Source organism: Gavia stellata, chromosome 5, assembly GCF_030936135.1.
Source record: "Gavia stellata isolate bGavSte3 chromosome 5, bGavSte3.hap2, whole genome shotgun sequence".
NCBI classification, from domain to species: Eukaryota; Metazoa; Chordata; class Aves; order Gaviiformes; family Gaviidae; genus Gavia; species Gavia stellata.
The window spans coordinates 31,194,348-31,222,174 of NC_082598.1; the positions used below are offsets into that span (position 1 = coordinate 31,194,348).

The 27,827-nt window shown below is 40.3% G+C and overlaps 2 protein-coding genes across 3 annotated transcripts in view; one reads left to right on the top strand and one right to left on the bottom strand.

Annotated features, from left to right (window-relative positions):
- Positions 1-750: 750 nt before the first annotated feature.
- On the top strand, positions 751-11,343 carry TMEM165 (transmembrane protein 165). The gene is made up of 6 exons (XM_059817972.1): positions 751-918; positions 2,401-2,626; positions 5,237-5,412; positions 6,230-6,412; positions 8,891-8,996; positions 10,411-11,343. The coding sequence occupies exons 1-6, from the start codon at positions 751-753 to the stop codon at positions 10,485-10,487; spliced, it is 936 nt and encodes a 311-aa protein (XP_059673955.1). The 3' UTR covers positions 10,488-11,343.
- Positions 11,344-21,277: 9,934 nt separating this feature from the next.
- CLOCK (clock circadian regulator) overlaps positions 21,278-27,827 on the bottom strand; it is a 29,826-nt gene continuing 23,276 nt past the window's right edge. For both annotated transcript variants that reach the window (XM_009819246.2, XM_009819245.2), the window contains exons 17-20: positions 26,524-26,730; positions 25,030-25,238; positions 24,469-24,733; positions 21,278-22,247 (exon numbers count right to left, since the gene is read on the bottom strand). In XM_009819246.2, coding sequence (XP_009817548.1) covers positions 22,062-22,247; positions 24,469-24,733; positions 25,030-25,238; positions 26,524-26,730 — 867 coding nt within the window. In that variant the 3' untranslated portion in view covers positions 21,278-22,061. The remainder of the gene's footprint in view (positions 22,248-24,468; positions 24,734-25,029; positions 25,239-26,523; positions 26,731-27,827) is intronic.

A 27,827-nucleotide genomic window follows, 5' to 3' on the forward strand; every position in this document is an offset into this window, starting at 1 on the left:
GGGCTCCTTGCGCCTGCCTCCCAGCGTCTCCCGTTTTACCAGCATTCTTGGCCCTGTTTACTAGACTGTTAATTGCTTCTGGGGGAGCGCATTCCTGTCCTTGCCCTGGGCAGAGCGGGGGTGCGCGGGCTGCCTGCGGTCCCCGGGGAGAGCATCGGGGAGCGGGGCCCTCCTCGGGTCGCGCATACCCAAAGCGCTGCTTTGTACTTGGGTTTTTAGAAACCTGGGTGTGCCCAGGCCAATTCTATGCAGGTTTTTTGCCTTCTTATGCAGCCGTTTTGCTTTCCGTCCCTCAGCGCCCGTTCCCTGCCCGCAGGCAACTCCGAAGGGAGGAGGGACGCGCTTCGACTCGCCCGCTCCCCCGGGAAAGCTGGACAGCCGCCCTGCCCGCCCCTTCGCGACGCCGGGAGCCGAAGAAGGGGTCAGAAACCGGCGCCTGGATCTCACCCCGAGCGATGCGGCGCTGTCCCGGCCGCACCGACACCCGCCGGGGCTCTGGAGCGACCGCGGGTCCCCCGCCCGCGCGGGGCGGGGCGGGGCGGAGGGCGGGGTGGGGCACTCGTCAGCGGCGGCCGCAGCCAATCGGCGTGGCGCGGCGCCGCCCCCTCAGGCCAGGCCGTTGCAGGAAGTGGTTGGGGGACGGTTGCGGGGCCGCGCGGCTGAGGCGCTGCGGGCAGGGCGATGACGCGGCGCCTTTAAGAGGGGCCTCGCGCCGTGCCCCCGCCCGCACCACCACCGCGCTCGGCCGCCATGGGCTCGCCGCCGTCCTCGCCGCCGCTCCCGCGGGCCACCGCGCTGCTGCTGGCGGCGTCGCTGCTGCTGGCGGCCCCGGGGGGGCTGCGCGCCGCTCCGGAGGAAGAGCCCGGCAGGAAGAAGGAGCCACCGCCGGCGGCGCAGGGAGCCGAACCGCGGGCTGAGGTGAGGTGAGGTGAGGCGGGGCCAGGCCGCGCCGGCCGGCCGGCCGGCTGCCTGCACAACCCCCTCCCCCTCTCAGCCGGGCCGCGGGAGCGGCCCGGTCGCCCCCCGCGGCAGCTCTCAGCCGGCGGGGCGGGGCCGGCCTGCAGGATGCCTCGCTTTCCGGAGGCCGTTGGACTCCTAAATTCTCCTCTTTTAGCAGAAAAAGGGAAAGCTGCAGGGCCACCTAAGGGGGAAAATGGGCTAATACTTTTTTTCACCAGACAGATGTTTTTGTGCCCCGCTTGCTCGCATGCAAAGGGCTCGAACCGACCTCTCCAGGCCTTCCTCACAGCAGCAGATGAAAGCAGGCTTTGTTGCAACTCAAAACCTACTAGTTTTCCCTCGATATTTAAAATCAATTTCTTTGTGTTAAAACTTTTTACATGGTGTTCTTGGTTAGGGGATTCTAGTGCCGGGTGATCACTCAGAGGGATGAAAAAATTACTAACATATGGCTTGACGTAACATATAGAGCATGCCAGGTTTTAAATATCAAACCCAAAAAATTTACAGCACTGCTAAAGGTGAAGGAACTCTGGGAAGTGACCATGTATCATATAGAGCATGGAAACTTTTAAATAACAAAACTGAAAACTTGCAGCACTGCTAAAAGTGGAATGCTGGGAAGTCATCGTGTTAAAACACGTTGCGATCTGTCTGCCGTTAGATGTGCTGCAACAAGCTTTCTTAGCCATCTCTGGTCAAGCATGCGAACATTGACTTCCTTGTTTTGGGTCTTGCTTCTGACTGTAGGTATCTTAATTTCTGTAAAAGTAAACACTTTGGTGAGTAGGTAAGATCTGGAGTGTGCTGGTCCGGTTTGACCACTGAAAAGTCTTAAAGCTAGTTTTCAACAAACATGGAGCATGTATAAAAAAAGCTGATGAAAACTTGTGTAAAATTTCAGGCGGCTCAGATGCAAAGATTCTGCAAGGGAAGAAAGTGGTCCTGACAATTTTTGAAAGGACTTTGTATTTCTGCTAAGCTATCCTAGTTGCCCAATTTTAGTTTGAAGAGTTTTATTCTTAATATTTGTATCAGAAAATTGCTTGTTTGGTCAAGGTCATAAAGTAAATAGCCAGGGATTGCAGAGACAGCAGTAGTAGAGCTGAACTAAAGCAGCTTTCCCCATGTTTTGTTGTAATAGTGGTTCTCATGTTCTGGTAATAGTGTGCACAGTGAAGTACTGCTTTAATAATCAGTGCACGGTCTGATCTTCTTGCTAAGTGCCTAAGTAGCAATTTGAGGTGGGTGGTAGCCAGTAACTAGTTAATGATCATTAATGCTGCGTGAGAGGTGTATACTTAAAATGTCACACTACACAGTATGGTATGACAGGAGAAATAAAAGGCTCAGTACTTCTGTGAACTAACTGTTGAAGCCTAATTAACTAGTGGCTTTTTTATTGGTTCCCTCCCCCTCCCTTCTCCCCCCACCTTACAGAAGGGGTCCTCACCAGTTGCTCCAGTTCACATTGTCAATGAAGAGTCAGCTGACAAGACTAACTTGGGCTTTATTCATGCATTTGTGGCTGCTATATCGGTCATCATCGTGTCAGAACTAGGGGATAAGACTTTCTTCATTGCAGCCATCATGGCAATGCGATACAACCGTTTGACTGTACTGGCTGGTGCTATGCTTGCCTTGGGACTGATGACATGTTTATCAGGTTAGCACTCTTTTCTTTTTGTTTCATCTCTTAAAATGTGCTGGATACATATTTGTCAATAAATCTTAATTGACATTAAAATGAAGGTAGTAGGTATATGCAGTTTTCTGTTTTGAGGAAAGCGTGAAGGTTTTCCTGGAGACCACAGCTCAGATGGAATTTTTAGGCTCTTAACTGTAATGAGGTGTTTCCGCTCCCAAGACCTCGCTATGAGTTTAAGGAAGAGGAATGGGACTGGGAGCCCAAGCACTTCCTTTGATTTTTGGGCCACTAGTTACCTTTTTATTTTTAGCTCCTGTTAAATTAGCATGCCTGAAGGGAGTGTGGGAGTGACTTCTCTTTTTCCTCCTAAGGCGAAAGATTCTTAATATGACAAATTTGTCTTGTCTGACTTGTGTCCCCGTATGTGTAGCTGTTTGGATTTGTGCTGGGAGCTGTGTAAGTGGAAGATCATGTTCTGCTGTGATCCTTTGGGATGGGTGGTACTGACAGACCCAAGAGCTGGGGGTGGACAGGCGGTCAGGCATTGCAGGGAGCGAGGTATCATATCAGGTGGCACTTGAGGAACCTGTAGCTGTAGCTGTGGGTGCTTACATAGCTATGATCGTAACATGGAGCAGCCTTCAGGTATATCAGATGCAGCATAAATTTTGTTGTAGGTGTGCTCATTTCTAACCATGCCCATTTCAGAAATAATTGAAAAAGCGTTCATTGATTTATATGCACTGGAGACAGCTGATTAACTGGCTTCAGGCTTCTCAGGGAGTGTTTTGATGAATGAATGGGTTTTGGATGTGTAGCTATTGCTATATATATTGCTGCAATTATTATTGCATTCTTAGAGCAGTTTCCATTTGCACTGTGTGTAATGATAGTATTGTACAAGTTTCTTCTAGTACTCATTTAATGTAACAGTCTTTGGCACTTCTTCCACTTCTGCACTGCTTGCTTCATTTAATGGTATTTAGTATCACAGGTGAATGCACTATTCTGTAAATCTTGCAATCTCTTGTCTCCTGCCCATTACAGCTCTCCCATTTTCTATAAGTCTTTCTTCAAATCTTTCTTGATGCTTTTTCATAAAACTTTCTTTTCAGCTCTTAGAGATTCCCAACTATTTCTTCCTTTTCAGAAAGGAGCCTTTCCCCCCTCCCCCCACCCACCGCTCCCCTGCTGTGCTTGTTTTATATAAGCTGTGTCTGGCAATTCCTGGGGTTTTTGCCCACCTTGATTTCATGAAAATGTGCTCACTGAAGCTCGCTAGCTCCAAGTAAACACTGCTTGGGGTGTTTTATCAAGCTGTGCTTAGAGACAGTTCTAGCCTTATGACAAAATAAGCTGCCTTATCATTCTTCATATTTCATTATTTCTATGCTTATATATGCAAGTAATACTAAAAAAAAATCTTTTTGTATAGTTTCTTGCATTGCTTTGCTTTAGTATTTTCAGTCTTTGAAAAGAAGTTTAGTTTAACTCTTTTCTTGTTTAGCTGTGCAACTAACGCTGTTAATTCATATATGTATGTGCAGTGTTTTCTAATAGTACAACCTGATTAATTTTGGTCTCATAGTCTTACTTTTGGTAATGGTAGCACAGATTAATTTCCAGATTATGTAGTAACTTCTGAGTGCGTTTTTCAACTAAGAAAGTGCGTACAAGAAAACACACATGGTAATATGCTTCCTGTTAGCTAATTGCACGTGGAGTAAAACAACAGAAACAGTTGTGAGTGCATGATCCAAACAGCCTTGAATGTTAGGTGTGGAGTTTTAATTCCCTCTCATTTATACAGGCCTTTTTTTGTCCAAAAATGCTAACTAGTCTTCCTTTGTGAAGAAGCAGTACTTTGTCCTGGATACGTGTTTCTTCTTCTTTTCAGAACTAGTTTTGGCTTAGTTTGATTGCCTTTGATACCTGTAAAAGTAGATGCATTATGGAGGTAGCTTTTTGGTCTTTGAGTGCGATCAGTGCTTTTAAATTAAAGGAAGATCAAAGCTGGTTACGTTGTGTATTTGTGGGGAGTGTGGGAGAGAAGGGAATACTAACGTGCAGGTATTTGCACTTGGCAGAGGAAGACAGACGTGGATGCACACAGCTGGATAATTTGTGGGTACGTCTAGTAGATTGAACTTGTAGAAAATCTTACTCTAACTTTCTGATAAATGAAATAATTGGAAGGAGAAGCTATCAAACGTAGCCATATATAAAAATGGAATTAACTGGTATACACTGTGACTAATCTAACATGATTACAGATGATAGTTTATGGCATGCTTGGAGAAAGGCAGGACTTACATAGTCCTTCATGGGAAAGATAATGTTGCTTGGACTGGCCCTTGAGAATAGCAGCACATCAGCTTTGCCTGGTGTGCCTTGTCTGTGTGTTAATAGACTTCAGTCTCTAGGATGAGCAGTAATGGTTGGCACTTCTAGAGTGTTGTTATCTTGGAAAAAAAAAAAGGAGAATTATATAAAACTAACAAAAGATGTAGTATTTATCGGTGGATATTTGAATCGCAGACTTTGCTAGCGAGCATTTCTTAGATATGGGAAAAACAGTTATGATTCTTATGCTTATTTTTTTAAATGACACATTTGTTTTCTTTCCAGTTTTATTTGGCTATGCCACCACAGTTATTCCTCGTGTGTACACATACTATGTGTCAACGGCACTGTTTGCAATTTTTGGCATCCGAATGCTCCGGGAAGGCTTGAAAATGAGTCCAGATGAGGGTCAGGAAGAGCTGGAGGAAGTTCAAGCAGAAATTAAAAAAAAAGATGAGGAAGTAAGTGATAAACTTTCTGTGAATTATGGCTGATGAAATAGTTACAGCTGTGAAGCTGCAGAACAGCTTTGTCATGTTTGGGGTGTTCAGCTGTGTCTGTGATTGATAATCTGACACAGAGAATGTGTGGTAAATGGAACATAAGTGGTCCCTGGAGGCTCTTTCAACAGGTGATTCCAGTTCTGTGGCAAGCCTGGCTTCTCAGGAAAACAGACACTTTCTCCATAGCATCTTTTTTTTTTTTTTCTTAATGCACTACTAACAGAGAGGACATCAACAGTTTACCCTTGCCTCTACCTTTATTTCTTTTTATCGTCAGGCAGAATAATGCTGAGCTTTGCAGTGTTGCAGTAAAGGTCTCTTAGAGTAACTTTCTAAATATACTGGTCCACTTCTAAGGAATAGTGTGGATTATTAATCTTATTTCTTTCAAGATTTTTTTCCATTAATTTTATGAAATCCTAATTTGAGAGCCACCACTTGGGAAGAGGGGGATCCCTGCCCTAAAAATAGGAGGAAATCTGTGGTTAGAAACCAGGTGTCATTCCTACTGAAACTGCTGCGTAAGTGCAAGGAGTGCAAGATCAACGGTAACTGGAGATTAGAGGTGATCACAAGTGTGTATATATGCAGCTAGTTTTTTAAAATGGTGTCTAAATAGAAATAATACATTGAGAATGCAGCAGTCAGTGGCTAATAACATTCCAGATACTAAGTGGCTAGCTTTACAGTTTAAGTATTTCATTTGGGTTGTTTAGATGACGTTTCTAATCTTATGTTTTGTTTTGTTCTGTTTTTTTCCCCTTGTTCCTCACAGCTCCAGAGAACTAAACTCTTAAATGGGCCAGGAGATGTGGAATCAGGGCCAGGCGCCACTATACCTCAGAAGAAGTGGCTACATTTTATTTCTCCAATCTTTGTTCAAGCTTTTACTTTAACGTTTTTAGCAGAATGGGGTGATCGTTCCCAATTAACAACCATAGTCTTGGCTGCCAGAGAGGTGAGTGTTGCAGAATGCCCACTGTTCTTTTGCCCTCTTTGGGTTGCCTGCAGAGAAGTGGGAGAGACAAAATACTCTTGCAGATTCACACCTGTTGCCTTGCTGTGCCTTACTTATTGTACAGCTGTGCTGAGACCTGAAAATAAATATACTGAAGCTCTGTGTATTGTTAAAACTGTTGTTACATGATTGGGACTGCACGGGCATTTCTGGAAATAGTTGTTTCATATCATGCAGCTGAATACAATTGTTTTTGTTACAGTGTTGAGAGATGTTACAGAACCTCTTTTTCTTTGATCTGTGTGGTCATACAGTTTCAACACAGTAGCTTTAAAAAGAGACCACCATCCCAGCAAACTTAAAGCTGTTAAAAAGATACCTCTTCTTAAAAATCTAAGTGAATATAGTATAGTGTATAGAACTAAAAAAACCTCTTAACTGCTGTGCAGTAATACTGTAAATTAAATTATATTCAGCATGATGATTAGAATGGATATAACTGTATTATGTTTAAAGGAAAATTAAGGCTTATAGACAACCTTTTAATAAACATAAGTAGCTTGTCTGTGCTTTTTCATGCATTGAGATAATTTACATTTTCCCTAAGACTCATGCTTCTTTCAGTGCACTTTCAGACCTTCCCTAGGGATAAATCAGGGCTGCGTAATGAAGAAGGCTATCATCTGTAGGAACCTCTTGTCTTTATTGCAGTGCAAGGAAGGTGCTTAGACCTAACAAGTCAGGGAACAACAGGATGAGAGGATGATCTCATTGTTCAGGCAGTTACATGCCGTCTTGGAAAATGAGGAATTATTACTGCCTCTGCCCAGGTTTTTATATGGTGCTAGGCAAGTTGCTTAAGCCCATCTTTTCACAGGTGGTGGTTGACTTCTGGTTTGCGTTTTCAGAGTGTCCCATTAGGAAGTGTCCATCAGACTCTGCGGTCTGATCTGTTAAGTGCTGAGCATTGCAACTAAAGATTGTGGATGTTGTGCCTTTAGCATGTGAAGTGTTTGTGTAAGTGCTACAAAAATGAATACTACAAAAATGAATTGAAGACATCTTGATCTTGGCTTTCAAAGTCAGTGAATGATTATGATCTGGATCTTTTTTCATTTTATCTGTGGGATTCTTTTATACCCCTTTGTTTCATAATCTATTCAGATAAATACTTGTTTGTGAAGTACTAAGATACATAGCAGGAGTACTACAGAAGTGCTTATGTGGAAAGAAATTAGCTTTATACAGAGATTTGAGTAGTGTGGTTAAGTCAGCTGGGACAATACATTCTTCAGGGAAAAGAAAACAAAATACTACGTGAATGTTCATTAAGCGAGTAGTGTTCATCTTGTCACAACAAACAAACAGCAGGGCTCCTTTGGAGGGGGAAAAAAAATTGATAATTTGGCTGTCTTGGTGTATACACCAGGGGAACGAGTTAAGTCTGTCTTAACCTAATCCTGACAATAGTCCTTCAGAACTTTATTTTACACCTTAATAGTTTACTGTGTAAACTGTATCATACTGTATCATACTGTATCATTTCCTAGATAGTTTTGCTGTTTGCCTGTTAGATTTCACGCATTCCTCATGTGAAGGCAGCAGCTTTTTTTCTTCTCGGAGCTAAAAGTCTCCCTGAGAGGTGTGCAGGGGACTCGACTCCACTTTGCGTCATTCATCTTTGTACAGCAGAAAGACATGCTCCTACCTTGCCTTCTTTATCAGTCATTAAAAGATTGATTTTTGTTGCTAAAGTCTTCTGTTTTATGAGGTGTTGAATATGTACGCTGCCCTTAACTGTAATTTGTAAGTAGATCTGAGAAACTTCTTTACATAGTAGATTTATTCATGTATTGAGCAGCTGTTTGTTATGCAGTGACGTGAAAGCTGTTGACAGTAAACTTTTAAGACAGTTCATTATCCTCTGGACTTAAATTCTTTCATACTTCCCTCTTTGGATGATTGGGAGAGGAGAGTGTAGAGCACAAGCTTGTGAAGCTGGACAAAGGAGTCAGAATGTTTAGCTGCTGAAGGCTGTCATTTGCAGTTCATGGATTTATTTTTCTCTTTCTTTGTAATTAGGTTGCATTCTTCCAGCTGATGTGTATTGTCTTTCTCAGCAGCTGCCACCTTCCCTCTAGAGGTTGCTTAACTGTTTAAGTACAGCAGAGCAATTTCTGGATCCATATTTAATGACTTGAAGATGCTTCTTGATTGAAAGTTGCCATATGCTCCTATATTAGTCAGATTCAGATTTAAGTCTGTCTCGCTAGCTGCCGTATGCAGTTACTGGTCTTTAAGGCAGTGATGGATAGCAGAGCAGAGTAAACACCAGAGAGTATCCTCCATGCTTGACCAGCAACCTGTTGCACATGCAACCATGGAATCAAGGTATTGCTCCTTCGCAGCAGGAGGTTGTCGTAGGACTAGTGGGTTTTCAACTGTGCTGATGTTTCCCTTCTGTGGTTTTTTCCTCAGGACCCCTACGGTGTGGCGGTAGGAGGAACAGTGGGACATTGCCTATGCACTGGTTTAGCAGTTATTGGAGGGAGAATGATAGCACAAAAAATTTCAGTTAGGACTGGTAAGTGAAAACTCCAACCAAAAAAATGCGTTTATGCCAGTAATATCTGTGGTGTAAATGACAACTACATGCTTGGGAACAGTGTTTCTCAAAACATTTGGAAAACCCAAAAACTTCTTTTTTTTTTTTTTTTTTTTTTGAGTCTGTGTCTTCCATCTCACTTCCCCACGCGCCCCGCCCCGTAGTCAGCTCCCCTCATGGGGGGTGACACTGGGCTGCATGTCCTTCCTGCCAGGTGGAGTCCAAGCATGTGCCACCACCCTGTGTGGGGTGCTTCTGAGGAGTCTGGCCTTAATTGAACTTAATGATTTACTGACTGTGATTTAAGGAATCAAAATGGGTATTGTAGCTCCAGGTTTAAAGATGGACACAGGTGAAGCACATTCTGCTTCACTATTAGCTAGCTTGTAGGAGACCAGAGGAAGGAAATACAGTATTTTGAATAGTCAGTATGTATTGTTCGACAGTGGGTAATAGAAATTCTGTCATAATTCTGAGTGCAGACCTTCATGTGGGTTTTAATCATACCTGCTATCTGTAACAGGAAGTACCAGTAAGGTTACATTGGGTTGTTTTTTTTCTCCTTAGATTAGGTTGCAGCTTGTTTCAACTGTCAATCCTGTGATGTAGTGAGATTTCTTGCCTGCAGGAAGGATTCTGTGAAGCTGCTTCCTATAAATGTTCATTCAGAATATTTCTTTTGTAGCTGCAGAGGTTGTGAAAGAGAACTTCACTGCAAAAAGTGGAATGTGCATTCTGTCTTGTTTGTTTGCCAAGGAAATTGATGAGGTGCTAATCTAACAATGATTTCATATACTTCTAATAAGCTCAGTGTGGATCATTGGCCACAGGAATAGCCTTATGAGGTTAGACCAAAGATCCATCTAGCTCATTAGCTTGTTTGGAGAGGAGTAGAATGGTCCAAATCCAGTGGTGCTTTCCCAGAATACTGTCCCAGCCTCCAGCAGATTGTGGCCATTGCAAGCAGTTAGTGTTTTTGATACTGTCTCTTTCAATATAGTTACCTAAACTGTGCAAAAAAATGCTAATTAGTATGTCATTCTTAACTGATGGCTTGCTCCAGCATGAGAATATTGTATCTTATTTTCCCCCATACAGCCAAATAGTCAACAGCAGGCATCAACCTCAGCTTTATACTAGCTGTAGTAATAAGAGTAAAACAAAGCTTCCTTCTAAAGACCAGAATAGATTCTTGTAGATGCAGTTAGAAAAGGGGATGGCACGTGGACATCCTGACACTGAGCTAGAAACAATGTCTACTGTTTGCAGCATAAATTTTAAAGTAAGATTATTTGGGGATCGGACACTTAATAAAAAATAAATCTGTAATGTATCGTGGAAGATACTTAACTTTCAGTAACTAATTTCTTTCTGGTTTGTTTTCTCTTTTCAGTGACAATCATAGGAGGCATTGTCTTCTTGGCATTTGCATTTTCTGCACTATTTATAAGTCCAGACTCTGGTTTTTAAAATTTTTCGTCACTGCGAAAGAACAAGGATTGGAAGTACCAAGCAGCTGTCCTTGTGCATTTTTGTATATAATGTACAGAATTATAGTTAAGCACTGAAGATGAGACACTGAACTTTTTATAGCAAATGATTTGTGGGACTGACACATTTATGGACAGCTTCTGCAGTGGAGATCTGTTCATTGTCTGGTTTGTTTATTCTGTGGCGCCTGCTCCCTTGGTGGGATTTGCGTGGTTTCCTTGCTTGCTGGACCTGGCTCAGCTGAGTTTTGAGGATCTACTCTCACAAATATTGAGGCTTCCTTGCCTCTTCCTCTGTTCCACGTGGCCACCTTTCCTGTTTCTTCAAGAGCTGATTCTTAAGGCTTCTCGAAGCAGACCATGTGTTGTTTCATGTTGCTCAACAGAAGGTGTTAAGGAGCAAACTGCTTGCTCCCCCCTCCAAGGACTTCAGTTCCAGGGTGCGCCCAAGGCTAGATAATCTAAGCAACGAGAAACCTGGGAGCAGTTCCTATACCATTGAGTGGCTGAGCCACCAACAGAGAATTTTATAAACTTAATTTAGAGGGAAAACTTCTTAATCAGGGATTTTTATCAGGAAATTGATGTGTGGTGATTAACAACCAACCATGTTCAATATGCAATCTGTCTGGAGCTAGTATTATTTGACTTTTCTGGTTTTTTGAATTTTTGAAACACAGAGTATAAGGAAAGTAATAAAATGGTCCAACTTAACAATGTTCCATTCCCAGGATTGAACGGTAATGGAATTCTTAGTTAGATGTGTTCTGATTTTTCTTTTTGGGAATAGAAATGTAATCTGGAAGAGTATTAATAAAATGTAGTGTCTCCATTTGCATTTTTTTCAGTATTGTTTTTGATGGTTCCCATAATTCCTGCCACAAAGGTTTACCTAGTGATTATGTACTCAAGGTGAGGAAAGTTCCCTAAATTTATTTTGGATACTGTTATAAATGCCAGTTATAAAGGCTTTGAAAATGTTGACCACTGAAGATAAGTGGGTTGCAGAAATACATACTTTGCTCTTCAGTGATGATTTGGATTCTGAGCTAATGGCTTAAATAACCCACTAAGATCTACTCAGTAGCAGTCTTGTAAAATAGAAGATACGGTTTCTAATACGAATCTGCCTTACTGAAGCTAAAGCAATATGGAGCATTACATTTGTAGCTCACAAACAGAGCGGTCCCTAATCCTTCCCTTAGGTTTCTCTGCCCAGAAAACGCCTTAGTGCCACATCTCTCAAACTCTTAAGACCGCAGTAGTGCAATGCCTGTCATGCACAGCCGTATGAAAACAGGCTGTGATTTCAGGCTTCTAGGTCTGAATGTTCATGTCTTGGCCTGAAGGAAGGGTGCTGCTGGCAGTACTGTCGCTAATTACTAGGTGAGGCACTGCCTTGGTTTGGTGTTGTGGGTTTTTTGTTTGGTTGTTTTTTTTTTTTCTTTTGAACCAATTGTTGTAGCCAAAACCTGCAGCCTCTTTTTCTCTGCAGCCTGGAAACATGCACTCTGTCCCTGCTGTGTTTCAACTTCTGTGTGGAGGGGATTTGTAGCAGAGGTCATGTTAAAACAGGGCAGCAACAGGGAACCTGAAATAGGGAAGAGCTGAAACTTTTAGCTGTTTGCTGGACAACTGCTTGTTGTATTAATCAAAAGTGGTGCTGCTGGGCTACAAGTATGTTCATACAGATGTGTCCTGGGTAAAGTAACTGTGGTGCCGCGGTTCATCCTGCTGAAAATTCTTGCTCAAAATAATCAAAAAAGCCAAACTAGTTGGCCATCTTCTAATGTAGAAGCTTTCCAAACTTTGTATGTGCTACTTAAAGCTGTTTTGATATGAAAACAATTATTCTCAACAGAAAAATGGAGCTATTTAATGTGTTGTTTGTAGAGGTAAGTGTGAAGTTGCAGAACAAATCTCTGCAACTTCCACATTCATATTTTACTATTACAAACTTACACATGATGCTAAGTACTGCTTTTGACCAGTCATAGCAATGTATTTGGCTGCTTTCTAATGCTAGCTAGGCACGTAGGAGTTAGTTTGAACAGTGGTCATACTTTTTTTTAAAAGCACAAACATTGACTTATCTTTGGAAATCTATTAAAAAAATTAGATCGCTCATGAAATTTTAGTAAAAGCTTTGAAAGGTGCTTCAGTAGTTGCTACTAATTACAGTGATTCAATGTTGTCAAGTGCCTGTTGGAATTTTTCATAATTTAAAGAATCTGGTCGGGGTGTAACCAAAGCCTGGTGAAGGTGATGGAGGACTCCACTGCCGTATTTTTTGCGACACTGTGTCTGCTGCGCTCCCTCCAGCACAAATGGTGTTCTTCCACAGCATCTCAGAACACTCGCACCCCGGCCATATCTGTTGCCTATTGGCTGGTTCAGGCGTTGGGATTTTTGCAGCTTTCATCATACTTCTTTCTTGTATTTCTAGTTCATTGCCATCGGAGAGGTTTGTAACATTGTTCCATCTCAAAATACGTGGATACTTGAGATACAGGTAGTATCTTAAGGAGTCTGCGTGTGCACATATATAGTGGCTTACCCTTTACAGTGAGTTTGCATCAAAAACTTCCAGATTTTGTTAAAGCCTTTCCTTTGCCCATGCTTCCCTTAAAGTAGCGGATCTTAATTGAAGAGGTAGGCATGTTGTTGGTAAGATGAAGTCTGCTTACTAGACATCACTAAAACACATTCTGGGAGAGTGTGTGAGCTGGGTCACTGTCCCCTGGACTAAAACACCCAGAATGTGAGAAGGTCTGGACTGATGCTGCAGTGACTTGGGATGCCCTCTGAATTCAGAGGGCGGGGAGCTGAAATCTAGTGTTTTGCCACTTGAGATGCTGGTCGATGTGAGCAGTAATTCATTCGTTGCCCCTCCTTTTCCCACCCTGTGCCCAAAGTGGAAGTTACTGATCTCTTAGTAAAAGAAACTCTGTCTCTCTACTTCTCCTTATGCTACGAGATAAAGCAGGAACCATGGGGCATGCTGATCTGATTGAATCAGCTATGTACTACAGTAGGCTCATGTGTTGCACCTTCATCTAACTTCTTCGACATCCTCAGTGAGCTGAAATGTGTTTAACAGCGGAGCTGGGCATATGGGAATGGATTATTTTGTCTTTTCAGCAGCTAGCTATAGCACTGGCTTCCTCTCTTCCAAGGTACTGTTCTGACAAGTTAGTAAATAACTGGCAGGAGCATTAAGCCTGTGCATTAAAGCACCAAGGCTGAGCAGAATCTGTGCATGATCAGATTGAGCTGGGGAGATGCTCAAGCTATGAAACTAGCCAAGCACTTGGGGAGGGCGGCTTAGTGTTTTTGGCCACATCAGCTTGCTTATGAGGAAGAAATACAACTGCACCTGTAGTGCAGTCCTGCAGTGGCAGTGTTTGAGCTGCTCTCAGGTAGGTTGGAGGAGCCATTTGCAGGGCTGGGAACTGCAAGATCTCAGCGATCAAGACACCAGAGCAGGCCTGATGCTGTACTGGTGGGGAAATGTGCCCCATGTGTTTTTACCAATGCTTCTGTCCTGGGGCATTACACGTAGCCATTTCCTAAATGGTGGTACTTTTGAGGAAGGAGCTGGTTGGTATATTAGCCAGCCAAGGCCTGGCTTTTCAGGAAGAAAATACAGAAAAAGTTTAAATAATAGTGCTCCTTCCCTTTCAAATGGAGGTAAGTTTGGGGGTTGCCTTGCATTTTAGAATATGAAAGAAACACTTAAGGTAACTAGCTGAAGTTTTAGTTGTCGCTGCCCGGTGCAATGTCACAGAATCACTATCACAGAATCACTAAGGTTGGAAAAGACCTGTAAGATCATCAAGTCCAACCTAAATGTCTTGTTCTTCTGTAGCTGGAGAATACAGCGAGTGGGTGTTGAAGTGTTGAAGGGAAGGCTCGGCAAATCATTGCGCCTGCAATGTGGGAAATAATAGGCAACTGTCCATCGCAGGTGTCCCCTCTGTCCTGCAGCTCTCCCTGATGAGGTGAGATGCACTAGCAGCTGCAGCCAATTTCAGTCACTGCCAAAGGAACCTCCAAAGCAGGGTCTAAAGCAGGAACATGCATCTCCGGCTGCATGTGCACACAGACAAGGTCTGAACCTGCACACTGCCTGCAACTGCTTGTTTCCAGGCAATAGAAACAGAAGGGAGATGATGGTCAATTCTACTCGGAAGAAAAAAAATCTCACATCAACCGAGATGTTTAAAATGAGAAAAGCTTGTGCTCGTTATTTTTGAAGGTGCCTATTCCCAATCCTTAGGCCAAGACCGTCTCATTACACTGTATGTGGCAAAGTGCAATAAGCAAAGATTAAGGTAAACTTGTAATTTCTGTCCTGCCAGGACAAAGTTTTTCAAAGGAAACCTATTGAACAGGTTGAGTTCACAAGCAAGCCTGTTCCTCCTTGGGCACTGCAAGCAGGTATGTGTATGCTGGGCTTGTGCTTGGGCTTGCTGTTTTGAGATATATTACTCGGATACGAAGTCTGGAAACTTGGAAGTTAATGAGCAGCTGTATTCACTGCGTGCTGTTAAGAGGCAGCCTGCTGGTGTACAGGCTTCCCCTTGCCTCAGCTGCACCTCTAGTTTGGGGCAGGCTGTGCAGCAGCTGGAACGCTGCCACTGCATTCACATGAGCTGTTTTACAACGCATTTCTAGAAAGGGGTTGGCGGTTGAGCCTACCTACATTTTAGTCTCAGATTTTGTGTATTAAAAACAAAAAAATCTCTGATCTTGAATTAAGAGGATCAGGCCCTTTCATCCTAATGTAACTTGAGTTATCCTTAACTTCCAGAGACGTGGAAATAATGATGTAATGGCACTTCCTGTACTGACGTGGCATTTTTCCATAGATGACCTCGTATAGCCCCTGAAGTCAGCACCCTTGGCAAGTAATAGCTACAGGATTTTGCTAATGTTACCACAGGTTACATTTAACCCGTAACATTTTCCATCTATATGTGGCATGTACTATAGATGTGTATTTCTTCTGGATTATTTAAATTTACTTCCCAAGTGAAAATGTAGTTGCCAAAGGGTCTGACAGTGATAGAGACTGTGTGCTACAAGGAATGCTAGTAAGACTATGGAAACTTTTGTTGTTATATGTTGCCCTCAAACAGCTGAAAGCTTGTAGAAATTCTATCACTAATGCCGGAGACTCAGAAGGGCAACTAACCTTTGGATTGCTAATCTTTACAAGTACTTAACAGTTGCATTCTCATATAAGCATGGGTTTTGTTTCTAAGTTGGCACAACAGCAACATGCCATTGAACAGCACTGCTTCAGGTGTGGCAGCAGTTATAATTACAGCTCTTCTTCTTGATAAGTTTATGGAAAAATATATTAGTATTTCCAAAGTTCAATTTTAAGAAAACTGATAATCTTGCTTGCTACATGCTATTGGTCTTACCACTGGTGGGTGTTGACAGTTTTTACTGTTGCATTTCTATAGCTAACTTTGTTTTGATTCCTGGGGCACAGGGGGTTTATGGCATCTAGAAGTAGTATACAACTTGCACAAGTATTATTTAATTCCCAAAGGCAAAAGATCAGTATCTTCACATGGGCATCTAGTCTGATATTACAGAACGAAAAGAAATGCAGACTGTAAAAATGGCTAAGCATATTTATCATTTTCTCCAGGCATTCAGCTTCAATTACAGGATTTCCTTCCTTCCCCCTTTTCCTTGAACATTTAATTAATTTCAAATTATTAGAGTTGTCTTATTGATGTTCACACTTAAAGGATCAGGGAGAAAGGGCTTTAGACGACCCTGACAGGTCCCATGTTATCACACAGCTCTTCAAAGCAACTGCTGCATGCTCTGAACGAGTTGTGCTCTCAGCTAGATGCAAGTATCTCCTCCTTTTTTTCAGTGGCATAGCTGACATTTCAGATAATCTCTCTTTATTTAAAGATATTATTCTTTGACAATTCACCAGCAGCAGAAACACCCAGGGAGGGGAGTTGAAAGAATTAAAGAAGGGTGTTTTGCCCATGCCAGAAAGTGAGGGAAGGGCTATCTACACTTGAAAAACCCTCTCGTGCACGTACACACACTCCGCAGTGCTGCTCCATCATTTGGAGAGAACAGGGGCTGTACGCACAAAGATACAAAAGTAGTTTTAAGTTGTGCACATTCAAACAAGTGCTGCTTGAGTAAATTCCAAGGCAGTAATGTAAATATGCAAATCAAAGATCTCTAGCCTTTAGAGTAGGGCATCAATTTATAGAGAGATACAGAGAGAAGACAAGAAAAAACCACAGTAGGCATTTTTACTGAAATCTCACAAGTCATTTGTCTGGGTAGGGGAGAGAAAATAGAATCGACATCGAGCAACTTCTCACAAGTCAGTTCTGTGGGTGGGGGAGAGAGAGAGCGCCTTTGTTACAGTTGTGGGAAGGGTAAGAGAGCGCTTCACTGAAACTTTGATAAAATTGACATCAAGCAACTCAGAAAAAAAAACTTCTAGAACCTTAGAAGCTACAAAAAGCAAAATTTTAAATGTTACATTTATTCAGTTAAAAAATTGACAGTTAGTAATGGTCACATGAACACCAGGGAACTGTATCTACATTTCCTGACGTCAATATGAGCGGCACTAGGGTTTTTCTGTTTGTTTTCTTTTACTTATACAAATCTAATGCCAGTTAAAAAAATACAAAACAAAACTGTGAAATCAACACTGCTTTAAAAACTCAAAATTCAATCTGATATATTTGAAAATAAATAATTTTCACCTTTCTTGTTAAAAAAAGACAACTTGCCAACTGCTTTCAAAGCAGTAACATCTTTAAGACCATTCCCAGAAGCGTTTCATAAATAATTACCCATTGATTGTCTATTAATGCAGCATCTCTCAGTCTCAGCTGGGGTGTCTATATTAGGCCATACAGTATTTTGTTCAGACACAGTGTTTTGTTTATTCTTTCCCCCCTCCTTTTTATTTAGGTACAATTTCTTTGAATATAGCATATCATGCTGGCAAAATTCATGCAGATGACACAGCATGAAGCATAGCAGAGCTTAAAATCGCCTGTTTAAAAAAAAAAAAAGACAAGGAATGTAGTGTTAAAAATCATGATAGTGAAAAAGCAACTATCCAGTCCCATGGACAACCAAGACAATTTCAAATGTTCTCTCACAGTTGTGTCATCTACTATGATTTGTTTAAATATGTCTTTTTTTAATCCAAATTCACTTAATTCTCTTCAACTTTTTCCACCAGGGATAAGTAAAAAAATAAAAGGTTAATTATTAAAACTAGTCTCTTTTCCTTTTTAATCAAAATAACCATTTTCCAGCCCTCTGACTGTACATCTAATTTTAATGATTTCAAATAGAGAAACTTACGAATCAGACATGTTTGACGCCTCCTGATGCCCCAACATTTAAAACACTCATAACAATACCTGGGTTAAATCTCTGAAAACATAAATGGTTCTTGAATTGACTTTACATTTGAAAAAGGCCACATCTTCAAAACTTCAGAACATTTTCACACAAATTATAATCCTAAGGAACACTTAGAATTATTGAGCAGGCAAATGAGCCTCCAGATGATTCTCTCTCATAGGCAACTGTGCAACTTAAAAAGTCTCCTTCCAAGGAAGCTATCATCATCAATCCCTTCCCCTGGCCATATAAAACACAAAGCCAACTGGTTTTAGAAGCCTTTTTAATCTTGCACTTTGAGCCTCAAAGGATCACCACATTAAAGAAACATTTTCCAGAAATGTCTCTCTTGACAGTTTTATGCATGTTATTCCTTGATGCCTCCCCTTTTTAACGGTTTCACTGACTAAAGAAATAAACTGTTTTTCAAATAGTCTTTTCAGTAAAGTGCTTGTTATTACTCAAAAAAAAAAAAAAGAGAAAGTGCTATTTGAGTCTTAAGAGAATTTCTTTTTCTGTGAAAAACTGCCTGATATAGCTTTATTTTATTCATTTTTACATAAAGCTGAAATGAAACCTATCTCTTGTAAGGATACTGGGTTACTAATTTTGGTGTTTGGCAGTAGGCAAGATGCCCACAGAAGGTGGTGACACACTGGAACCATAGTGCAGAAGGTAATCCTTCTAGATGAAATGGAAGGCATATGGAGAGCTCCTACTAGAATCCTTTCATATTTATATACAAATATAATATATATTAAATATAATATAAAAATAGCTATATTCTTTTTCTCTGAAGTTATCCTAGAAGCTTCTTCAAATCCTCACCCATTGCAGGCAAACAATGTCTTGTCTCCTAAACTCCATGCAACTATGCCATCTTTTTCACTCCATTATGTATCACCAGCCCATTTCTTCATAAATACAGTCCTCTCCTTAACAGACTCCTTCCCTTCTGTCAGAGCCATTCTGTAACGTTTGCACTCCAGAACCTGCAGCGTCACAGCATTCATTATCGTGCTATTTATTAGGATGTTGCAAATAAGTCTATAACTGTAGTAAATGAGTCGGGCAGAAGCAAAAGGCTGATTAAGAAAGAGGCAATAGCCTGGTCCTCCTCCCACTAGAAATCAAGGACAGTTCAGCAATTGATTCGGCAACAGGGGAAGCTGCAGACCCTTTAAATACATACTTTTTAGTCACTAGCTGTGAAACAAAGCATCTCCATCCTTGCACAGAATCCGGACCAAGTTCTACACACTCACTTTTGTAAAAAGTTTGCCTGGTTTGTGGCAGGAATTTTTCAAATGCGTGCTATATTTTTCCAGTTTCTTTGAATTTCCCCATCTTCTATACTTTCACAACTAGCTGGTAGTTCTGTAATTGAATGACCTCTCTCTGAGGTTACAAAAAGCTTCTTGATCAAAGCGTATGTTTCTATAGTTCTCTTTCAGCAGCCACACTATTGTCATAATCTAATTTCTCTCTCACCTGGTTTAGCCTTTTTACCGACAGACCTATAGCAGCACACCAGAATATCTGGGAAGGGGGAAATGGGAGAAGTAGTTTAAATTAAGCTTTATATAAAAAGCTGCATCATTAACCGTCTGGCTCTATTTTCTGTAATTCTCAGTATAATAGCTTAATAAACCTATTTTACCACTATTCAATAGTTCTATCAGCACTGTTAAAGCTCTCCCAGATTTTTTTTTTTAGTGCTGTATTATTATTGTAATTGTTAAAAAATTTTTTATCTAAACTATTTTCCATTACGCAAAAGTACTGATAGTACAGGCCTCTAGTCAATGCAGCTTAATTTAGAAATGGGTGGAATGGTGTGGTAGGGATAGTAGAGCAAGGCAGGATTTCTTTACTTAGAACTTTACAGAAACAGGTTTCTGACAATTATTCCAGCTCAGAGAATGCCAGAAATCCCTTTAAAGAAGGGGAAGTGTTCCTTGCTATGTTTGGTATTGGCATCTGTTCCTTGCTCCAGGTTGCAAGAGGCTTCTTGGAGCAGAAAGCAATCTGGTTCTCTTTGGTACTGTGTTTCTCACACTCCCCTTCCTTGTTCACTACTGTGGTTTTTGGCACTACTGTGCCAAACTCTCACTTTATAACTGGGGAATAACAAAGATCTAATGGTGGGACACGTGCAGAGGCAAAGGCTAGCCTCAAAACGCAACCAACTGTATCAAATGCTTGGCTAAACTGGTATTACCTTCCTGTGGGTTTGGTTCATCCAGTAATACAATCAAACTGTTTCATAGTACAAAATAGTCCATCACCATTTGATTACATTCATTCAACTCCTCCTCAGTGTTCAAGCTTAATCCAGCTTTCTCTCCCTAGTACTAATTTTAACTGCTTTTACTGTTTTTGGTTTTAATTATCAGATCTATCAGCATTTATTCATTTTTCTCTGAAGTTCTGGTTTCCACAAACTAGTACCATAAAAACCTACTGAACATTTACTTAAAATAGCACATCATATCTGTTGGAACTTTTTATTTTCTTTGTAAAGTGAAGTTGCCTTCTGAAGTCTTAGTTCAGTGATATCTCTTAAATCAATAGCCTGGTAGTGTTAAATGTAATCATGATCTCCCCCAACACACACTTTAAATGCTACGAAAATTATTAAAAAAAAAAAAAAAAAACAACACAGCTTACTGCAAAAGGAGTAATCTATACTTTTAGATTTTTTGCTCTTTTAAGAGTATTACCTTCAAGGTCTGAGATTTTAGAGACTCCTCTGTTTCTGGCTAGTGTTTGAGGGGGAGTACCACTCAAAAATGCTCATGTTCTCAACTCAGACCATAATTAAAATCAACACAGTACAGAAATAGCTATGAAGTAGATACACAAGTTTGGTTGACAATGTACTAAGACTTCAAAATTGAAAATGGTTACAGATTCAAGACGTTGTAATTCAAGATGTTCAACGTTATCACCTGAATTAAAATCAAGGCACTATGGGTTTTGTTGTTGTTAAAATGACCCTGAATTAGTTCTGACTAATTTTTGAAGAAGAATAAAAAGATTCCAACATATTTTAACAAGTTACAATTCTCCCACAGAGAAAGTGGTTAAAAAGTGCCCAAAAGGTTATTAAATGTAAATATATTTTTGTGCAAATTACTCCTATAACTGAAACATTCTTGAAAATTACTGTAATTTTTTTTAAACCTTTTACATAAATATTTCCAACTATGAACTATATCAAAAGATAGCTTTGGGGAATAAAATTCCGAACCATCCGCAAGAAAGCAGTGCAAATTCCTATTTTTCAAATAAAATTATGAATTAATTATGAAATGATGAATGATATTAATGAATCTGAATGTCCGGAACCCTGATGCATGATCACCAGTTCAAACAGCTTCATCAATAATTTAACCTCGAGAAGTCAACTAACCAACACACCATACCTCACCGAACAAACCCTGACATCACAGACAAAGCACAAACAAGAGACTTGTGCCCACATTAAGGGTGAAAATAATGATGCATCATGTTGTAAACAAAAGGGTAGAACAGAGGAAAACATTAGTCTGAGTATGGCGTGAGAATTTAGGGAAACATATTCAAACCTACAAATAACAGATTACATTTTCATGCATCATATAAAATATTTTGCTCTTTCTCCTTTTATGCAGACATATACACAATATTTTACAGCATCTGTACAACAGAGAACTGGATTTCACACAACATTTTCAAAATATTTACTGTCCCGTAATCATCTGAAAAAAATTAGACGGTTTTTGGACTATATTTCTGGCATTTTTTTCTGCTAATTCAAACAATTGCTCCATGTCCATTTTAATACTTTAAAAATGTACAGAATTGATAAAAATACCAATATTTTCAGCATCCCTCTCATTTCAGTCACATTTTGAGATTTTACCTGGACAAATTAACACATGGCAGCAAATCCTTTAGAACACAGAAACTGGGGCAACTGTCAAAGTTGGCCATGTCTCCATCATCATCTTGTGGCTTTTCTTAACAGAAGTAGATCTCAACACTGTGGTGTTAGAAAGCCTTCATCCTGCTACTTCTGTAGCCTCAGTGCAACTGTTTATGGAGCAGCCCTCTCCCGGTAGTTTGCTTCAAAAAGAGGCAGAGCCCCACACTATTGTGGCTGAACTTTGGAAGGATCAGTCATCTTGTCAGTTCTGTGTCGTGAAAGTTGCTGCTGCTGCTGCTGCTGAGACTGATGCTGCTGGTGGTGGGACTGAGTAAAAGTGCTTTGTTGTAGTGGGAAAGCAGCAGAAAGGATAAGCTGAGCTGACTGATTTCCATGAAGTAACCTGGGTGTCTAAAACATGCAAATAGGAAAAGATTATTTTTCCTGCTGCTCTGAGAAACACAGACCTAGCTCCTTTTTAACTTTTCACAAGGGTTCAATCAAAATAAACTTCTGATTTGGTCATTTAAGCTGAGCAAACAATGCAAAGATTAGTTCATACATAAAGTTAATTAGAGCATCTGATCAATGAATAAAGCAGCTGTAACTTGTCTTCATAATTTCCCGTGACAATGGGTAGGAACACATGGCAATTTGTCTCCATTTCAAACCACAAGAGCAGAACAGGGCTTAATGACTAACAAGCGCAGGTGTCTGTCACTGCAGTCAAATGAAGAAACAGTGCATGACTTGGCACAGATCACATGTATCCCCCACAGCCAAAATGAACAGTCAAAGAAACAGCCACAGAAACAGCCACGTTTGCAGACCCAAACATCTCCTTTGAAGGGGATTAATTACTATTGGAAATAGTACTTAGTTTTAATACTAATTTTCTGAGAAGCAAAAGATGATGGTTAACGCAGAGAAGCAATGAAGGACGGGTACCAATGCACTTGGACGTCTCAATCCAGAAACATGTTCTGCAGCAGAAAGTAAACTACATCGCCTGCTGCACCTACAGAATCAGACTGTAAGAAGCCCCAGTGAGCAGAGGCAGGAAAAGCACTGTTGCTCTTTAAAAATGGAGAAGAGGATTTGCTTCACTTCGAATTCTAGCACTTTAATAGTTTGTATTAAAAATACTAAACCTTTGCCTAGAAAGAAATTCTAGGACAGGAACAGATCTTTGGAGATCTTCATCTTTCACAAATCTTCTGTTTTTCACCAGTACTGAGTCAAAATTGTACAAACTTTTTAATTTAGAAACAGAGCTACAGACACTACCGACCTGCTAAACAGCATTGTTGTTACAGTATTTATTTAAGTTGTCAGAGAACACATTGAAATCTGTGCTCTCTTTTGATTCTGTTCAAGAGTCTCCCACTACATAAATGAGTGCTGAAATTGAAATCACTAGGTATTCTTCAGATTGCTTCTTGAGAGTCAACTTGCAGCTGAAAAGCCTTTGTCTGATGCATGACTGAAATTGGTATGTTTCCATGAAAGGTTTTTTCAATAAGTCAGTATTTTCTGTCAATGACCTAGTGAAAGAAAATTTTACACACTCCTAAACAGAACCATAACCATTCCTTGTGCATATAAATGTAGGTTAAGCCTCCAATTACTTACTGCATTTGTATATATTCCACCTATGCACAGGATCCCTCATTTAGTGCAAATGGGAGACCACACATAGTAAGAAAGAAGAAATACTTGCAAAATAAGGATTTTTAATTATGTACACTCTTAAAGAGTAAAAAAAACTATTACACTCCCCGAGTAGTTAAAGAATGTTAAGAATGTGCACAAACTACATTGTGATAGTTAGATGGACTTTATCTTTCTTTGGAGAAGGCAACATCAAAGGCCAAATTAAGATTTTTTTTTAACTCATGCCTTCTTGGAGGCACCTCCTCTCTAGTGTTCCAGCTACCACTACATCTCCCTCACTAACATCACCTGCTGGGTGAACTATGTGCCAGCAATTAATTGCAATTAATTGGATTGCCCCATCAATGCTTTCCACTTTCTGGTTCTTTTCTTTTCTTTTCGTAGGTGTTCCCTATCTGTCTCTAAACTCCTTAGGTTTTGCCTTCCTTCTCTTTTGAATGAATCTCTCTTCTTTCTCCACTAAACCAAGGTTCTTCTCTACTTTCTGCTTACAAGGTTACTTGCTGCTCAGCCTCCCCTGTAGCCTAGACAGATGTTCATGCCTCATGTTACGGGGCCATGTCTTGCTTTGGGCTGCATGCTGCTTTCCAGACCAACCAATTCTGTTTGAGGTCATCTCCAATACCTTCTTGCATTAATATCTGAATGCAAAGAAAATGCAAGCTGTTTTAAAGGGAAACATCTGTTTCTTCATCCCATGCTCGATCAAGAGCAGCAATTCAAAGGGAAGAAGATATAAAATAGGACCAAGCATAGAGTGAAATTGCAGGAAAGACTACCTCTCCTCTAAGTAGCAAGATTTTAGAGAATGTCTATAGCATAAACTTATCTCATGCATCAGGCTTGTTCATAGGTTACTATTTTAAGCACTATGTTTTCAAATAAAGCACCCCTAGGATAAGCTAGCAATGCTGAAAGCGTCAGGAGTTTGAAAAATTTGTAGAGAATGCTGCATTACCTGTAGGAACTGTTGGGGGTGCTGGGTCAGCTGCGGCTGAGCTGGTTGCTGAACTGTGGTGAGCTGCTGCTGCTGGTCTTGCTGACTTTGCTGCTGCTGCTGTTGTTGCGTTACTGACAAAGTCTGTGGCTGCTGCTGTTGGGCAGCAAAAGTGGGATAAGCTGTCACCACCTGTCCCATAAACATAGTACTTGGTACCATTACCGCTCCACATGCTACTGGGGCTGTGACAAGTTTTGTTACAAGTTGCTGACCTTGAGAAAATCTGTTAATGGAAAAAGAAATTTGGAGTCCCTTTAGAAAAAAAAAATATCAAGCACCACGTGCACTTGAGAAATGCAGATTTGTCAGGTTCATACTTTGCTGTAACAACATGGGTTTTGATAAGCCTGCAAACATGTTATTTTGGGCAAAGTTTAGTTTAGCAGTTGTTTCCATATATAGTTAAAATAATAAATTGCGTGATTTTTTTAACGCTACTTTTGTTCCTTTTGTGTATGATGTAGCTATGTAAGCATATCATTATAGCAAGTCATCTGAATATTGATCTTGAAGATTTACCTGATTTGTCTATCCTGTGTAAAAGTGGTTACTGCAGCAGTATTCTGGTTATTGTTCTGTGGTAAGCTAGAAGGAACCTGGACCACATTTCCTGTTGTTGGCTGAGAAATCACCATAGTGTTATACAGAGGTGTCGAGACTGTGTTCTGTGACTGACTGGCAAGAGAAGACTGTTGATTGTGTCCACTAAGTACATTTTGTTGATTATGCTGAAAAGAAAAAAAATGTTATTAGATAGTAATTTGAAAATATCCAGGTACTATAGCTGTCCTCCTCATTGTCATTGCCCATACTTCACAACTGCCAATGTTTTTCTATTATAAATGAATTCTTAATTTAAAGTCGACAGGTATTTCTACCAACTGAGGATTTGGAGGTGGGACTGACCCTCAGGCATCTGAAAATCTGTTAGATAAACCTCTTCTCCTCTTCAGGTTATTTTTTTCCTGAATTTTTCAGCTACTTGCGTACTGTTTGTTCAGGATCCTATTTTCCACTCCTTTAGCATCTCTGTGCCAGACAGACTAGAACGTGCACATCACGTCAATCAATTTCTTACTTGAAAGTCTGGAACTAGCTTACTGATGAGATGATAACACTGTCCACCACTAGTCTGCCTCTTCACAAATCTCAAAAAGAAAGTATGGAATTTGGGTAAAGGTACAGAGGGGGGTGACCACAGAGATCAGAGGTGTAAAGAGCCTCCATACACAAAATGGTCAAACCCATTAGAAGTGTTCAACTTGAAGAACATGCTTCTATGGAGATACATGTGACAGAGAACTTTAAAATCATGTATGACTGAGAAGATGAAAAGTGAATAGCTGTTCAATGGGTTTCCCCGTATATTAGCTGGGTGGCAGGTTTAAAAAACAAACATAATCATATTTCACAGAAAGTAAAGCTGTAGAACTCACTGTGAGATACTGTGGATTTCAGAAGTTTACATAGAATCAAAAGAAACTGGATAAACTCATAGAAAATAAATCAATCAAAGGCTATTACAGATGCGATACACCTATGGTATCTGACTGAAATTGCTGAAGAGTAGAAAAGCCAACTGCAGAAGCACCAATATACGCTTTTCCTGTTCCTGTGCTTTTCTAGGTATTTGCTGTAGACCACTGTCTGGACACTGGGTTTCAAGCTCACCAGTATAAAACTCCTCTTATGTGTTCTGTCAACAGACAATTCATAGGTATTCATAAAAAGGCAAGCTAAAAGTTTTCTTGATACTGGCCTTTCCAAAAAGCTACTTGTTATTAATTATTTATGTGCCTAAGTCTTAAAATAAAAACAAGACCTGAAATTGCATTAGCAAGAACAGAAATGCATTTCAGTTGTAAAACTTGGAACACGAAGAAAAGAATATGATTCAAAGGACCTTGTTAAAAAAAAAATTTGGGAGAGGGATGTCAGGGAAGCTATTGTTGTGTTTCAGCTATGGTTTTGAGTATATATTCTGTCCAGCAAAATCAATAATAAGAATTTTACCTGTGTTGTAGTACTCTGCAAAGGCTGTTGCTGTATCATGTGTGGACTACTTATATGCCCTGTGTTCATCCCACTTTGAGTCTGATTAGTCTGAACAACTTGACCTTGCATGTTTATTGGTGTAAGCTGCTGAACGTTTGATGAATTTCCAGAAGCAAGCTGCACAGAACCAAAGTTGAGTCCGGAAGTTGACTGCTGCAAGAACATCTTAAAAAAAAAGAACCCACAAGTTAGCTTTTAAGAAAAATCTGTTAATTATTCAAGATGTTTTAGAGAAACTAAACTTAATTATTTTAAATCAATATAAGATGAAGTTTCATCTTAGTTATCAGAGGTGTTGAAACAGCATTGCAACCACCAAGAGCAAGGCCCAACTCCCATATAGCATCAGTATTCAGAAATTCTACTGTAACTGATAAGAATCAGAATCCTGATTTCTAGAGCCCTAAACATTGTTTAATATTTGTTCTTAAAGAAAAAGTACTATTTAGAGACTAACCTGTAATTTATTCTACAACTGTCTAAAGACAAAATGTATTTGAGATCACATTTCTATTTGTAGGATCTCCAGCAGTGAAAATAATTCAAATGAAGAAAATCTCAGAATCAATAGATCCAGGCATAGCACCAAGAACATAATTTACCTTGGCAATCAAGAAATTATAATGATTATACTGAATTTTCCAACATCACTGTAATAAACTGAATTCAGCACAAAAATACTTGAGTCTTTAAAAAAAGTTAGGCCCGAGACTTCAACAAGATAGGGTAGTAAGGTAGAATGTGCAGCACTTGGATACTTTCCCCTAGCTTCCACAGTCCTGAATAAGGTCGCTCCACAGTGCATGGGAAGAGAGCTGTGAATCTCTTCTTTTGAGGCATCTATAAGGCAGTCTACTGCTGGCAGACTTGCACTAGACATGATAAAACACTGAAAATGCCACATGCCAGAAACTCCTACTCTTCAACAGAATTTAATCATCATACTCAATACATCAGAAAGTAAATTTTTCTACTCTTTAGTCACAGTTCACACTGAAAATACTTATATTCTTTCCTTAAGGTGTATTTTAGTTTTTTTGTTTTGTTTTGGGTTTTTTTGTTTGTTTGTTTGGGGTTTTTTAAGTACAAAAACCCAATAGGATAATTCTTTTCTTCCAAAGATAGCTGCTGAAAAGAGAATCACGAATTAGAAAAAATATACTGGTTAGAATACAGAAATCAGGTAGTCAGCTGCTAGACTGAGTAATGCATCCTCTAGACTTGTCTTTCTGGCTTAGTAACTACTTCAGTACACCATGCAA

Bases quoted from the DNA above. Each gene is read 5' to 3' on its own strand.
- TMEM165 (XM_059817972.1), top strand. From the start codon at position 751: ATGGGCTCGCCGCCGTCCTCGCCGCCGCTCCCGCGGGCCACCGCGCTG. The intron at 919-2,400 runs GTGAGGTGAGGT...CCCACCTTACAG, and splicing joins GAGCCGAACCGCGGGCTGAG to AAGGGGTCCTCACCAGTTGC. The intron at 8,997-10,410 runs GTAAGTGAAAAC...TTCTCTTTTCAG, and splicing joins AAAAATTTCAGTTAGGACTG to TGACAATCATAGGAGGCATT.